This window comes from Diabrotica virgifera, chromosome 5 (genome assembly GCF_917563875.1).
Source record: "Diabrotica virgifera virgifera chromosome 5, PGI_DIABVI_V3a".
In the NCBI taxonomy this organism is placed as follows: domain Eukaryota; kingdom Metazoa; phylum Arthropoda; class Insecta; order Coleoptera; family Chrysomelidae; genus Diabrotica; species Diabrotica virgifera.
In genome coordinates, this window is record NC_065447.1 from 65,372,546 (window position 1) to 65,385,333 (window position 12,788).

General features: G+C 34.7%; 1 protein-coding gene across 1 annotated transcript in view; it reads right to left on the minus strand.

The window, feature by feature from the left end:
• Positions 1–2,000: 2,000 nt before the first annotated feature.
• Positions 2,001–12,788, minus strand: part of LOC114325147 (UDP-glycosyltransferase UGT5-like) — a 44,272-nt gene continuing 33,484 nt past the window's right edge. Inside the window, exons 4-5 of the mRNA XM_028273103.2 lie at positions 11,364–11,583; positions 2,001–4,440 (exon numbers count right to left, since the gene is read on the minus strand). Of these exons, the coding sequence (XP_028128904.2) occupies positions 4,164–4,440; positions 11,364–11,583 (497 nt within the window). The 3' untranslated portion in view covers positions 2,001–4,163. The remainder of the gene's footprint in view (positions 4,441–11,363; positions 11,584–12,788) is intronic.

Here is a 12,788-nt window from a genome sequence, read left to right on the forward strand (position 1 = left end):
TAAAAATTCCACAAGCAAATAGCTTCAGAGCAACATTATTTTTTATGTTGTTCTTTTGTGTTAATATATTATTGTTTATATCCCAACAACGTTTAATTATTTACTAATACCTAAATCACTTAAATATTTTTCCACAGCAGTAGGTATATAAAATCAAAGTCAATAGCCGTTAGCATTTATGCATGTATATTAATTACTAAAAAAGCTAGCTGGATTCAACACTTTGGTGTCCAAATCTGCTAGTATTTGTAACTGTACTGTTTTTCCAAACCCTAACTGATTTCAACACCCTAGTGTCAACACACGCTAGCGTCTGTAAACGTACTGTTTATCCAAACCCTAACTGATTTCAACACCGTGGTGTCAACACGCGCTAGCATGTGTAAATGTACTGTTTTTCCAAACCCTAACTGTTTTCAACACCCTGGTGTCTACACACGCAAGCATCTGTAAATATGCGACCGGGCAGCATATTAATGCAGCTGATAAGCGTGAGAGTCGAATTTTGCTATGGATTATGAGAACGCGTCGTTCTTATCGAATATTTGTTTTTCCAATGAAAGCCATTATTCATTTAATCCTTTCATTGCGAAAAGCGCGATATCGCGTCCTCAGCGTGTTTCATAAAATGCGGACGGCCCGATATAGCGGCCTATGTCAATGTAAAATCGAATATAAACTATATTATGTTCCGCAGTTTTTGGAATGGCGCAAAACTAACTCCGCACACGTAGAAAGGTTTATTTTATCGAAGTAAACTGTCCGTTATAGAACTGGTTGTCTATTTTCGTAAATAAATGATCTCAAATAGAACCTATTGTTCGTCCGCTATAACTTTTCCCATGCGTGGTGATTCATTTTCAAACAAATTAAGTCAAAACATAAAGCGAAATGAACGTCGATGTGTATATGTTACAGTTCAAGTTGATTCTCAGTTAGAGTTGACTTTTCCTAGTTCGAGTCAACTCCAACAAAAAGGAGCAGTAAAAGTTGATTTGAAAAATTTAAATCAACTTTTACTAGTTGAAGTTGACTCTTCCTAACTCTTGTTAGTAAAAGTAGATTATACAATTTATACGAGTATAATCTCACGTGCATTTTTGATGAGTGTGCGTCTCTTTGTTTTGATCGTTTGAACTACTTATTAGTCCAGTCTGTAACGTCGCTCCCGTTAGGTAAATTATTCTGATTCGATTTTTTTTCACAAACTTACTCAAACAAATACATCCTTATAACAAATACACAGTGTCAGGCGGTACCGCGGTCGAAAAATTGTTTAACCAATTTTTGTTAACCAAGTTCACAAAAATAATTCTTATCTCCTCTATCTCATATTATGTATAAGTTTTTCTTGTGTGAAAATTGTAAATATAGATAGCAGTACATGAAGGATTTAAAGTGTGCCTGAAGTAATAATATATTTTAAATGGGATTTACTTTTTTGCACTGGTTTTTAGCACACTTTCGTATAATCCAATATCCTTAACTTTCGCCTTGTCATGGTGGTGACAGGTGAGCAATAAATTACAAAAAAAATTTGATGGTTTTGGAGGGTTTGACGGAAGTTTGAATTTTTAAATGTCAAAGTTCTAAAAAATTGTATAATAGGAATGTATTCCAGTGACGAAAAGTTGCAGTTTTTTTATTTGTTTTTTGGTAGATAAAATATTGTATGAAACTGTGCGTGAAGTACTTTTTGCGCACTTAGGCGATGTATAGCACTCAGACCGCTCGTGCTCTAAACATCGCGTGCGTGCGCAAAAAGCATACTTCACGAACTGTTTTATAAATAACTAAGTATTTCATTCAGGACAAATTTTTTTTAGATTATTTTCGTCATTCGAAGCAAAAAAGGTATGTTGTGATTTTTCTCTAAAATTGATAGTTTTCGAGTTATACGCGATTTAAAATTGGAAAAATGCGAAATGACCATTTTTAAGGCTTAATAACTCGATTAAAAACTATTATTATGAAAGTCAGAAAGTCACCTAATTAAAGTTTAAAACCCACCTACAAGATCCTGAAGAAATTTCTGTCATTATTTTATTACCTGTTATTTTTAATTATCAACAATGAGCGCTAAAAGCGTATTGAGACGGCCGTCAATGTGAGTGCGAATAAGATCCTCCAATCCGACCGTCCAATGGTGCATCTCAGTCGCACGCACATTGACAGCCGCCTCAGTACGCTCCTAGCGCTCATTGTTAATAATTAAAAATAACAGCTTAGTAATACAATAATGACAAATATTTCGTCAGTACCTTGTAGGGGTGTCGTTAAAATTTGATTTGATGACTTTCTGACTTCCATAATAATAATTTTTAACTCAGTTATTAAGCCTTGAAAATGGTCATTTTCGCATTTTTCAAATTTTAAATCGCGTATAACTCGAGAACAATAAATTTTACAGAAAAATCACAAAAGACCTCTTTTGCTCCGAATGACCCAAATTAATGATGTAAAAAAATGTCCGAAGTGAATTTTTTTTTGTGAATTTGTTTAAAAAAAATTATTTAAACAAGTTTTCGATTACGGTACCACCTGATACCCTGTGGATTCGTTATAAGAACCTCTTTTTGAGTAAGTTTGTGCAAAAAAATCGAACTGGAATAATTTACCTAACGGGGGCGACGATACAACCTAGACTGTAGATATCACGATTTGAACATAATATACAGTAACATTTAATTTCTAGAATCGGTTGTTTGTGTGAATCAACTTTTACTAAATGGCATTGGGAAGAGTATACTTTAACTAGTTGGAGTCTACTTTTACTAGTAAAAGTTGAATAAAAATCTTCATTTTATATTTATAATCAACTTTTACTAAAACCAGTCGTTTGAGTCGACTCGAACTAGGAAAAGTCAACTTCAACTGGATAATCAACTTGAACTGTAACATATATACATTTTGTATAGTGTATACTATATACTACACACATCCGCGTACGTTTCACTTTATGTTTTGACTTAATTTGTTTGAAAATGAATCGTGACGCATGGGAAAAGTTATAGCGGACGAACTATATTATTTTTGACATTACCTTGTGGGAAATACATTAAAATTTACATGTATCATAAGTTAAATTATTAGTTTAATTTTTTTATCACTTACTATTTTTAGATCATTTGGTATAAATTTCCGTTTTTTTTGTACCTATCATTTTTAATGAAAAATAAATTTGCATATTTTTTTAGTATTAATTTAACATTGACAAAATATTTTCTGAGCTGCAAAATAAATTAGGTGAAGCATAATTAGATTTTATTAACTTTTATTGGGACGCGTATTTGCGTTTTTGCGTATTTGCGCAAAATGACCATCAGCAGCAAATTCTCAACAGATTTCCTTCACATACTTCATTAATAATATTTGAACATACGTAAAAAAATATTTCCGCACAGGTTGATTACCGCAGTGAAAGGGTTAAACGGATCTATTAACAAGCAGAAAATATGGTTTCTTGGATTCGAATGCCCCAACGTAATCGTCGAGCACCCCCTTCACAGTAGACCCTGCTCTAGGGATTTTGCCGCTCTGGGCAAGATCAGCTACCGCACCCCTCTTTCTCACTTGGTAGAAAAAATTTTGCCGCCCTAAGTAGCCGCCCGGTCCGCCTCGATGGAACGTCGGCGCCGTTAACTGTTAATCAGGAGCGCTACTGAGAACAGATTGTCACGCCATTTCTAAATCAACAATGTTCCTCAGGATGCAGCAACCTGTCACACGGCCAGGTTGACCAATGAATGCTCCGCAATCATTTTGGGGATCGCCTTATTTCGCGTGGTAGTGCTTTGTCAGATCCGTCGCACTCACCAGACCTAACGCCATCTGATGCGACATATGGGGAATGCTGAAAGTGGCTGTTTTTCGTACCGATCCACCGTCCGACATTCCGCAGTTGCGCACTAAAATTCAAGATTTTTTCGTGCCATTCAACAGCCTTCGTTCACAGACATGATTGAGAACCTTCGTGAACGTTACGAAAAATGCTTAAAACTGAACGGAGGGCGTCTTGAACATCTGTATTATCAGGAACGTCGCGTCGTCTTGAATAATCTTTGCAATAATCTTTGTATACTACATAATATATAAATTATACTAAACATTCCAATTTTCATTTCAGTACTGTTTATTTTGCCGTATATTGTAATAATTGAAAACTATTGCTGTTTAATCCTCTTTAAACTCCTTAATATCGACCTTAGCACAGTCATTAATTTATATACAGAGTATAAAACAAGTGTGATGCATATCAACAAAAATAGTATAACATCGACCATGAAGTACTCGAAGAACGACATGTCTGCTGCTGGACTTCTCAGATGTTTTGCGCCTTTGTGTCTGATAACGTACTCTATCCACCAAACTGCTTTTTCGACTCCCTTCACGGGTTGGTCTAATAGTATACTTTTTGCTTTTTTGACTTCTTCCTTGTATCTACGATAAAAATAACAGATTAAGAAAAATTAATTAAAAGCTAAAATAAGTTTAAAAATTAAAATAAACGGTTTCATTTTGATCCAAATCGAGTCTCTTGCCATCCTCTGACACCGTGTTTCGGGGTCTACCCTTTATCAAAGAGGCTTTAAGAAGACTCAAAACGCACCGAGAAGATGGTATAAATATTTAAATATTTACACCGGAGCATGGTTAGACTAACTTCTAACGGGGAACGACGAAATGAGTGAAATGAATGTCGAAAACGAATGAAGTGATCTGTTAACCCAGGTATAGGCCTGGATCCCGCCTACCAAAAAAAAGTTGATTAATAGCAAGCTGAAAATTTGTTAATAGCTTAACGGTGTCTTAACTTTGATGTACGGGAACACTGGAACAGGGGAAGTTTTAATTGTCGAACAGTTTACAAATTTGGAACGTTAGATTACGAAAATGTCCCATGTGCTTTGTCGGACAGAACATCCAATTGATTTGTTACCCTCTCATTAAAACCTCATGCATAAATCAGACTGCTATTAGTAACCAACATGATTCCTGTCATTTGAAATATTCTTCGTGTTCCACTCATTAAAATGCCCAGTTGGTGATAAACACCAGTCTGATTTTTGCATGAGAGTTTAATGAAATGGTAACAAATCAATTGGAAGTCCTGACCGACAAAACACATGGAACGTTTTCGTAGTCTGAGGTTCCAAATTTTTAACTTGTTCCACAATTAAAACTTCCCCTGTTCCAGTATTCCCATACATCAAAGTTTGTCCGACTAGACACCGTTAAGCCATTAACAAATTTTCAGCTTGCTATTAATCAACTTTTTTTTGGTACGCGGGATCCAGGTCTAGTACTAAAATACCAAACCGGCAACGATAGGAAAATATTCCAACAATGCATCGCAGATTACCCATATGAAAGGCTATCATTTTGTACTTTAATAAAAATACAGAATATGGTATAAAACAAAAATTAAAATAATCGGTTTCGCTTTGATCCAAATCTAGTCTCTTGCTATCCTCTGACACCATGTTTCGAGGTCTACCCTTTATCAAAAAGGCTTTGAAAGAAGACTGATTTGAATATAAACGCACCGAGAAGATGGTATAAACATTCAAATATTTTCACCGGAGTATGGTTAGACTCGGGTGGAGAGACCACGGGGCCTCTCAGGTCCTCAACACACGAAAACCCCGTGTCGTGGAAATCCACAAGACAGCTACGTGGAACGTAACAACTATGTTTGAAGGTGCAAAATTACAAAATATTTAGCTAGAAATGGCCAGACTAGACATTCCTATCCTAGGTATATGCGAGACGAAATGGCTAGGGTCAAACATATTTGAGAGTAATGGATACATTGTATACCACTCGGGAAAGGCAGAAGGACCCAGACGTAACGGAGTCGCAATCATTTTCAAAGAAGAAATTCGTAACTGTATCCGAAATTTCGTCCCCTTCAATGATCGTATCATGATGATTCAGCTGCAAAATAAACTGCTAAATATTAATATAATACAAGTCTATGCACCAACAGCTGACAAACCAGATGAAGAAATTGAGCAATTCTACAGCGAAATTAAACAAATTCTCCGGAGCACAAAAAAAACATGAAGCTACAATTATTATGGGAGACTTCAACTCAAAAGTTGGTGCCGACATCACACAAGATATAACCGAACAGTATGGACTTGAAGAAAGGAACGGAAGACGGCAAATACTAATACAGTTCTGCCAAGAAGAGAAATGCATTATAGCAAATACTTTGTTTCAGCAACCTAAAAGACGACTATATACCTGGAAATCTCCAGCTGATCAAGAGAGAAAGATAGTCAGAAATCAAATTGACTACATTATCATTAATAGAAGGTTTAGAAACAGTATTACATCTGCAAAAACATACCCAAGTGCAGACGCAGCAACTAACCATAATCTGCTCTGTGCTGGATTCAAACTAAAACTAAAAAGAATAAAAGCCCCCACAACGCAGAAGAAACCTAATACTCGACTCCTAAGAAATGCCGTAATAGATGAGTTCGGAAATAAGATAAATCGTGAGATTAAAAAACAGTTAGAAAGATCTGAACAAGAAATCAAAATCTAGATATCATGAATTCCGCTATGGTCACCATAGCAAACGAAGTTTTGAAACCAGAAAAAGACCCAATAAAGAAAAAGGATTGGATGACCGATAAAATACTAGACTTTATTCAACAAAGAAGAAATTGGAAAAACAAAGACGAGATTCGGTATAGAGAGATATATCGACAAATAAGATACGAGGTTAAGCGAGCAAAAGAGGACTGGATGGAACAAAGATGTCGTGAAATGGAAGAACTACAAAGAAAACATGACGAGTTTAATATACATAAAAAGCTTAAAGAAATTACCTACACTCAGAGAAAAAGAACTCCTCACTTTATGAGAAACTCCAAAGGTAACATAATTCTCGACTTGGATGAAAAAAAGGAAGAATGGACTAACTATATAAAAGAGCTCTTCCTGGATACGAGGCCACCACTTAACACCACAAAGTATACGAATACTGGTCCTAGTATTTTAAAAGCGGAAGTAGAGAAAGCCATCGAACAGAGCAAAAATGGGAAATCTCCAGGCCCTGACCAAATACCATCAGACTGGCTCAAACTTCTGGATGACGACAATGTCTCACAATTAACAAACATTTATAACCATATATACGAGACTGGAATGATGCCACAGATATGGTTGGAGTCTACATTTATTCCACTCCCAAAAAAACCTAATACATCATCATGTAAAGACTTTAGACTAATTAGTCTCATGAGCCACTCTCTCAAGCTACTTCTTAAGATAATTCTTAATAGAATCAAGAGGAAATGTGAAGAGACAATCGGAAACAAACAATTCGGTTTCAGAGAAGGATTGGGAACAAGGGAAGCTTTGTTCTCAATGTTACCATTACTTCAACGATCATGGGAAGTACAGAAACCAATTTACGTTTTCTTTATAGATTTTGAGAAGGCGTTTGATAGAGTTCAACATGATAGGTTGTTTGAATATCTAGAAATGATTGGAATAGATGATAAAGATCTGAGACTTTTACAACATCTATATTGGAATCAAAAAGCTTCTATTCTGGTAGACGGCAAAGAAACAGACAAAATTTGCATTCAAAGAGGTGTCAGACAGGGTTGTGTGTTATCCCCAACTTTGTTTAACGTATACTCAGAAATAATTTTTAATGAAGCCTTGAAAGGACAATGTGTGGAGTTCGAATCGGGGGAGAAACTATTAACAACATCAGATATGCAGACGACACCGCGATCATGGCTAAAAATATCGAATATCTTCAATTCCTTATTGATCGAGTCACTAGAGAATGCTTCAATAACGGACTTAACATAAATGCAACAAAGACAAGGTTACTTGTGGTTAGTAAACAAGACATCGGCCCTATGCAACTAATTGTCAGTGATGAATCAATAACAAAAGTTAACCATTTTAAATACCTAGGATGTTGGATAAACGAGACACCAAATCCGGATGAAGAAATTAAAACTCGTATAGAAATTGCAAGAGGAGCATTTATGAAACTTAGATCTATTCTGACCAACTCTCAGCTGAACTTACAACTAAAAATCAAGTTCCTAAAATGTTATGTGTATCCTGTATTACTATATGGATGTGAAACCTGGATCATGAAGGTTAACATGATGAACAAATTAGAAGCCTTTGAGATGTGGTCGTATCGTAGAATTCTCAGAATATCTTGGGTTCAACGCATTTCAAACAGAGAAGTCTTAAACAGAGTAGGTCAAGGCGAAGGTGACTTAATGAAGATGATAAAAAAGAGAAAACTTGAATATCTGGGGCATATAATGAGAGGTAGCAGATACATGATGCTGCAGTTAATACTCAAAGGAAAGATCGACGGAAAAAGAGGGATTGGTCGAAAGAAATATTCATGGCTCCGAAACCTCCGTCAATGGACTGGCTTATCAGCAGATCAATTGTTACATGCCGCACAAGATCGAGAACGATATCGGCAAATTGTTATGGAAGCTACCCACGCCTAAAAATTTTGGCACGGTACTTAAAGAAGAAGAAGATGGTTAGACTGACCTCTAACGGGAAACGATGAAATGAGTGAAATGAATGCCGACAACGAATCAATTAGTAATCTGTTAACCCAGGTACTAAAGTACCAAATGGGCGACGCGACTCTAGGAAAATATTCCAACAATGCATCGCAGATTACCCATATGAAACGCCATTATTTTTCATTTTGTACTCTAATAAAAACATAGTATGGTATAAAACAAAAATTAGAATAATCGGTTTCGTTTTGATTCAAATCGAGTCTCTTGCCATTTGGTAGAGTTTGGTACTTTAGTACCTGGGTTAACAGATTACTTGATTCGTTGTCGACATTTATTTCACTCATTTCATCGTCCCCGTTAGAAGTTAGTCTACTCGTACTCCGGTGTAAATATTTAAATATTTATTATTTATACCATCTTCTCGGTGCGTTTTGATTCAAATCAGTTTTCTTGCAAAGCCTCTTTGATAAAGGTAAACCCCGAACCACGGTGTCAGAGGATGGCAAGAGACTCGATTTGAATCAAAACGAAACCGATTGTTTTCATTTTTGTTTTATACCATACTCTGTATTTATTTGAGGACAAAATTATGGCGTTTCATATGGGTAATCTGCGATGCATTGTTGGAATATAGTCCATTCTTTCACGGATTTTGCTCTAAATTTTAAAGAACCGCTTGGATTGACATGAAATTTGGCATACGTATAGCTTACATGTCAAAAAAAAAGTGATATTGTGCCGATGTGTGCTCTTGCCTTGGGGATGACTTTCACCCCCTTTTGGGGGTGAAAAAATATATGTCCAAATAAGTCCGGAAATGGGTAAACTGACTAATTTTAAGTAACGTTTGTTCTGTAGAGCTTTTTCGCCAAGTCAACACTTTTCGAGTTATTTGCGAGTGAATATGTTCATTTTTCAACAAAATAACCACATTTTTAGACGGTTTCTCGCAAATAACTCAAAAAGTAAGTATTTTGTCGCAAAAAACGTTCTTAGCAAAAATATAGCATATAAAAAAGTAAAAAAAAGTGTACGCGTTAGGTCTCTGTATCTCGTAGAACCAGAGTTATAGCCAATGAAAAATAGATTCATATTCACCAAATTTCAAATAGAATATTTCGACGTGAAATATCCAAAAAATTAAGCACTTTTTGGGAAAAACTGAATTTATCTTTTTTAAAGTGTTTAAAAGAAGCTTTATTTCTGTTTTTACAAAAAGTTTCTAGCATTAAATTTAAGCAAGTTACGCTCAAAATAAAGTTGGTCCCTTTTGTTTTTCCAAAAAAAAAAAAATCGGGAAGACAACCCCCTAATTAGCAACTTAAATGAAATTAATCATTACCGCTCTACAAATTATTTTACTTATGTTGCGTTTATATGATCTGTAAGTTTCATCGATTCAAAGTGCTTATTTTTAAAAAAATTTGGTTTCAAAATAAAATTTTTAAAAATTTAAGTTTTTAAAAATATGCTTTTTTTCAAAATAACTTAAAAATTGTTAGATATACCAAAAATCTCGAAAATCAAAAAAAGTCAGATTTGCTTTTCTGAATATTATGTATTTTTTTGTTTTTCTGTTAGACAAAAATTGATTAAAATTTGGTGTTTCTAAATTTGCATACATTCGTGATCAGTGACTCGTTTAGCCCCTTTTAACTACAGCACTTTCAATAATAAGGACTTTGAACCGATGAAACTTACAGATCATATAAACCATATATACACGAGTTAAGAAACTTGTGAAGTCGTAACGATTAAGTTCATTTAAGATACTAATTAGGTGGTGATTTTCTCGATTTTTTTACCAAAACCAAAAGGGACTAACTTTATTTTGAGCGTAACTTGTTTAATTTTGATGCTAGAAATTTTTTTATAAAACAAAAATGAAGCTTTTTCTGAACACTTTAAATAAATTGTATTGAGTTTTCCCCGAAATGTGCTTAATTTTTGGTTATTTCACGTTAAAGTATTCCATTTGGAATTTGACGAATATGAACCTATTTTTCATTAGCTATAACTCTGCTTCTACTAGGTGTAGAGACGTGATATTTACACCATTTTTTTAAAATTTTTTACAGGCTATATTTTAGCTAAGAATGTTTTTTCGACAAAATACTTACTATTTGAGTTATTTACGAAAAACCGTTTAAAAGCGTGGTTATTTTGTTGAAAAAATGAACACATTCACTGCCAAATAACTCGAAAAGTATTGACTTTTCGAGTTGAAAAAACTCTATAGAACAAAAGTTACTTAAAATTAGCCAGTTTATCCATTTCCTGACTTTCTTTGGACAAATATTTTTTCACCCCCCAGAGGGGGTGAAAACCACCCCCAGGGCAAAAGCACATATTGGCACAATATCACTTTCTTTCTTTGACTTGTTAGCTATGTGTATACCAAATTTCATGTCAATCCAAGCGGTTCTTTACAATTTAGAGGTTGTGCAATATTTTGCCGTTAAATGACGGACTAATATTTTCCTAGCGTGTCGCCCGTTTGGTACTTTAGTACCTGGGTTAACAGATTACTACTTGATTCGTTGTCAACATTCATTTCACTCATTAAAATAAGTTTGTGAATTCCGAAAAAAATGTAACTTTTTCCTGACTTCGAGTCTTTTTTAAGATATTTTTAAATACTTGATAAAAAAATTTGTTTCTTGTTTTGAAATATGGTATTTTTGTTTTTCGTGGTACAATTTAAAATTTAACCATAGCTCTGAATGTGGCTTTGTAAGTCGAAAGCGATCAGCTAAAAAAATAAGTGTTTAAGTAAAAATTGACAAATTACACTCTTTGTAACGGAGAAGACAAATACTTTGAGCTTACGTGGGATTCTGAGCTACCTCCATAACAGCATCTTTAAAAATGGCCTTGGTCAAGGTTTTGTAGTCAACTTTAACACCCAGTCCCAATTCTACTATTCTTTTGACGTTAGCATGTTGGTCAGTTATTAAAGGGATTCCTACAAGAGGTACTTCGAACGTTATAGCTTCTTCTATAGATTGTAATCCTCCCTGCATAACGAACACCTTAATATTTGGATGTGCTAAAAAATAATTTAAACTATAGTAAAATATCAAGAGTTCTTTTGAATACAAAATAATTTTTATCTAAACGCTCTACAGAGATCTATAGTATGGTATAGTTAGACCCAAACCCAGACATCCAAAGTGAAAGTTATCCTCCAACACCAAATTGTTCTATATGGTCCACATAATGTTCAGAAAAAAGTCACACCATTTTGAGCGTCGGGTTTGGGGGGGAGGGGGAGAAATCTGCATATTCGTAGTTTTTTACGTTTTTCGTCAATATTTCTAAAACTAAGCGGTTTAGCATGAACAACCTTCTACACAAAATTGTTCTACATTAAATTTGAAATAAGAAAGGCCCTATGCATAACCCTTCTAAAATGAACGGTTCCGAAGTTACGGAGGTAGTATAGTATAATTGGTCCAAAAAAAGGCCTAATAACTAAGACATCCAAAGTAAAAGTTTTCCTTCAACATCAAATTATTCTATATGGTCCACATATTGTTCAGTAAAAAGTTACACCGTTTTGAGCGTCCGGTTTGGGGGGGAGATGGGGGAGAATTCGGTAAATTAGTAGTATTTTTAAGTTTTTCGTCAATATTTCTAAAACTATGCTTTAACGTAAGGAATGTTCTATAGAAAAATGTTCTACATAGAATTTAAAACAAAAAAGACTGAATACATAATTGTTATAAAATCAACGGTTCCAGAGTTACGGAGGGTGAAAAGTGGAGGTTTTCGATACTTTTTATATTTACCGATTTCTCCCCCCTCTCCCCCCCAAACCCGACGCTCAAAATGGTGTGACTTTTTTCTGAACATTATGTGGACCATATAGAACAATTTGGTGTTGGAGGGTAACTTTCACTTTGGATGTCTGGGTTTTTGGTATCGTTATATCATAAATATTGCCAAAAAATATAAAAAGTATCGAAAACCTCGACGTTTCACCCTCTGTAACTCTGGAACCGTTGATTTAATAACAATTATGTATAGAATATTTTTTGTTTTAAATTTCATGTAGAACATTTCTATATATAACATTGTTTACGCTAAAGCATAGTTTTAGAAATATTGACGAAAAACGTAAAAAAACTACTAATTTACCGGCTTCTCTCCCAGCTCCCTCCCAAACCGGAAGCTCAAAATGGTGTAACTTTTTACTGAACAATATGTGGACCATATAGAACATTTTGGTGTTGGAGGAAAACTTTTAATTTG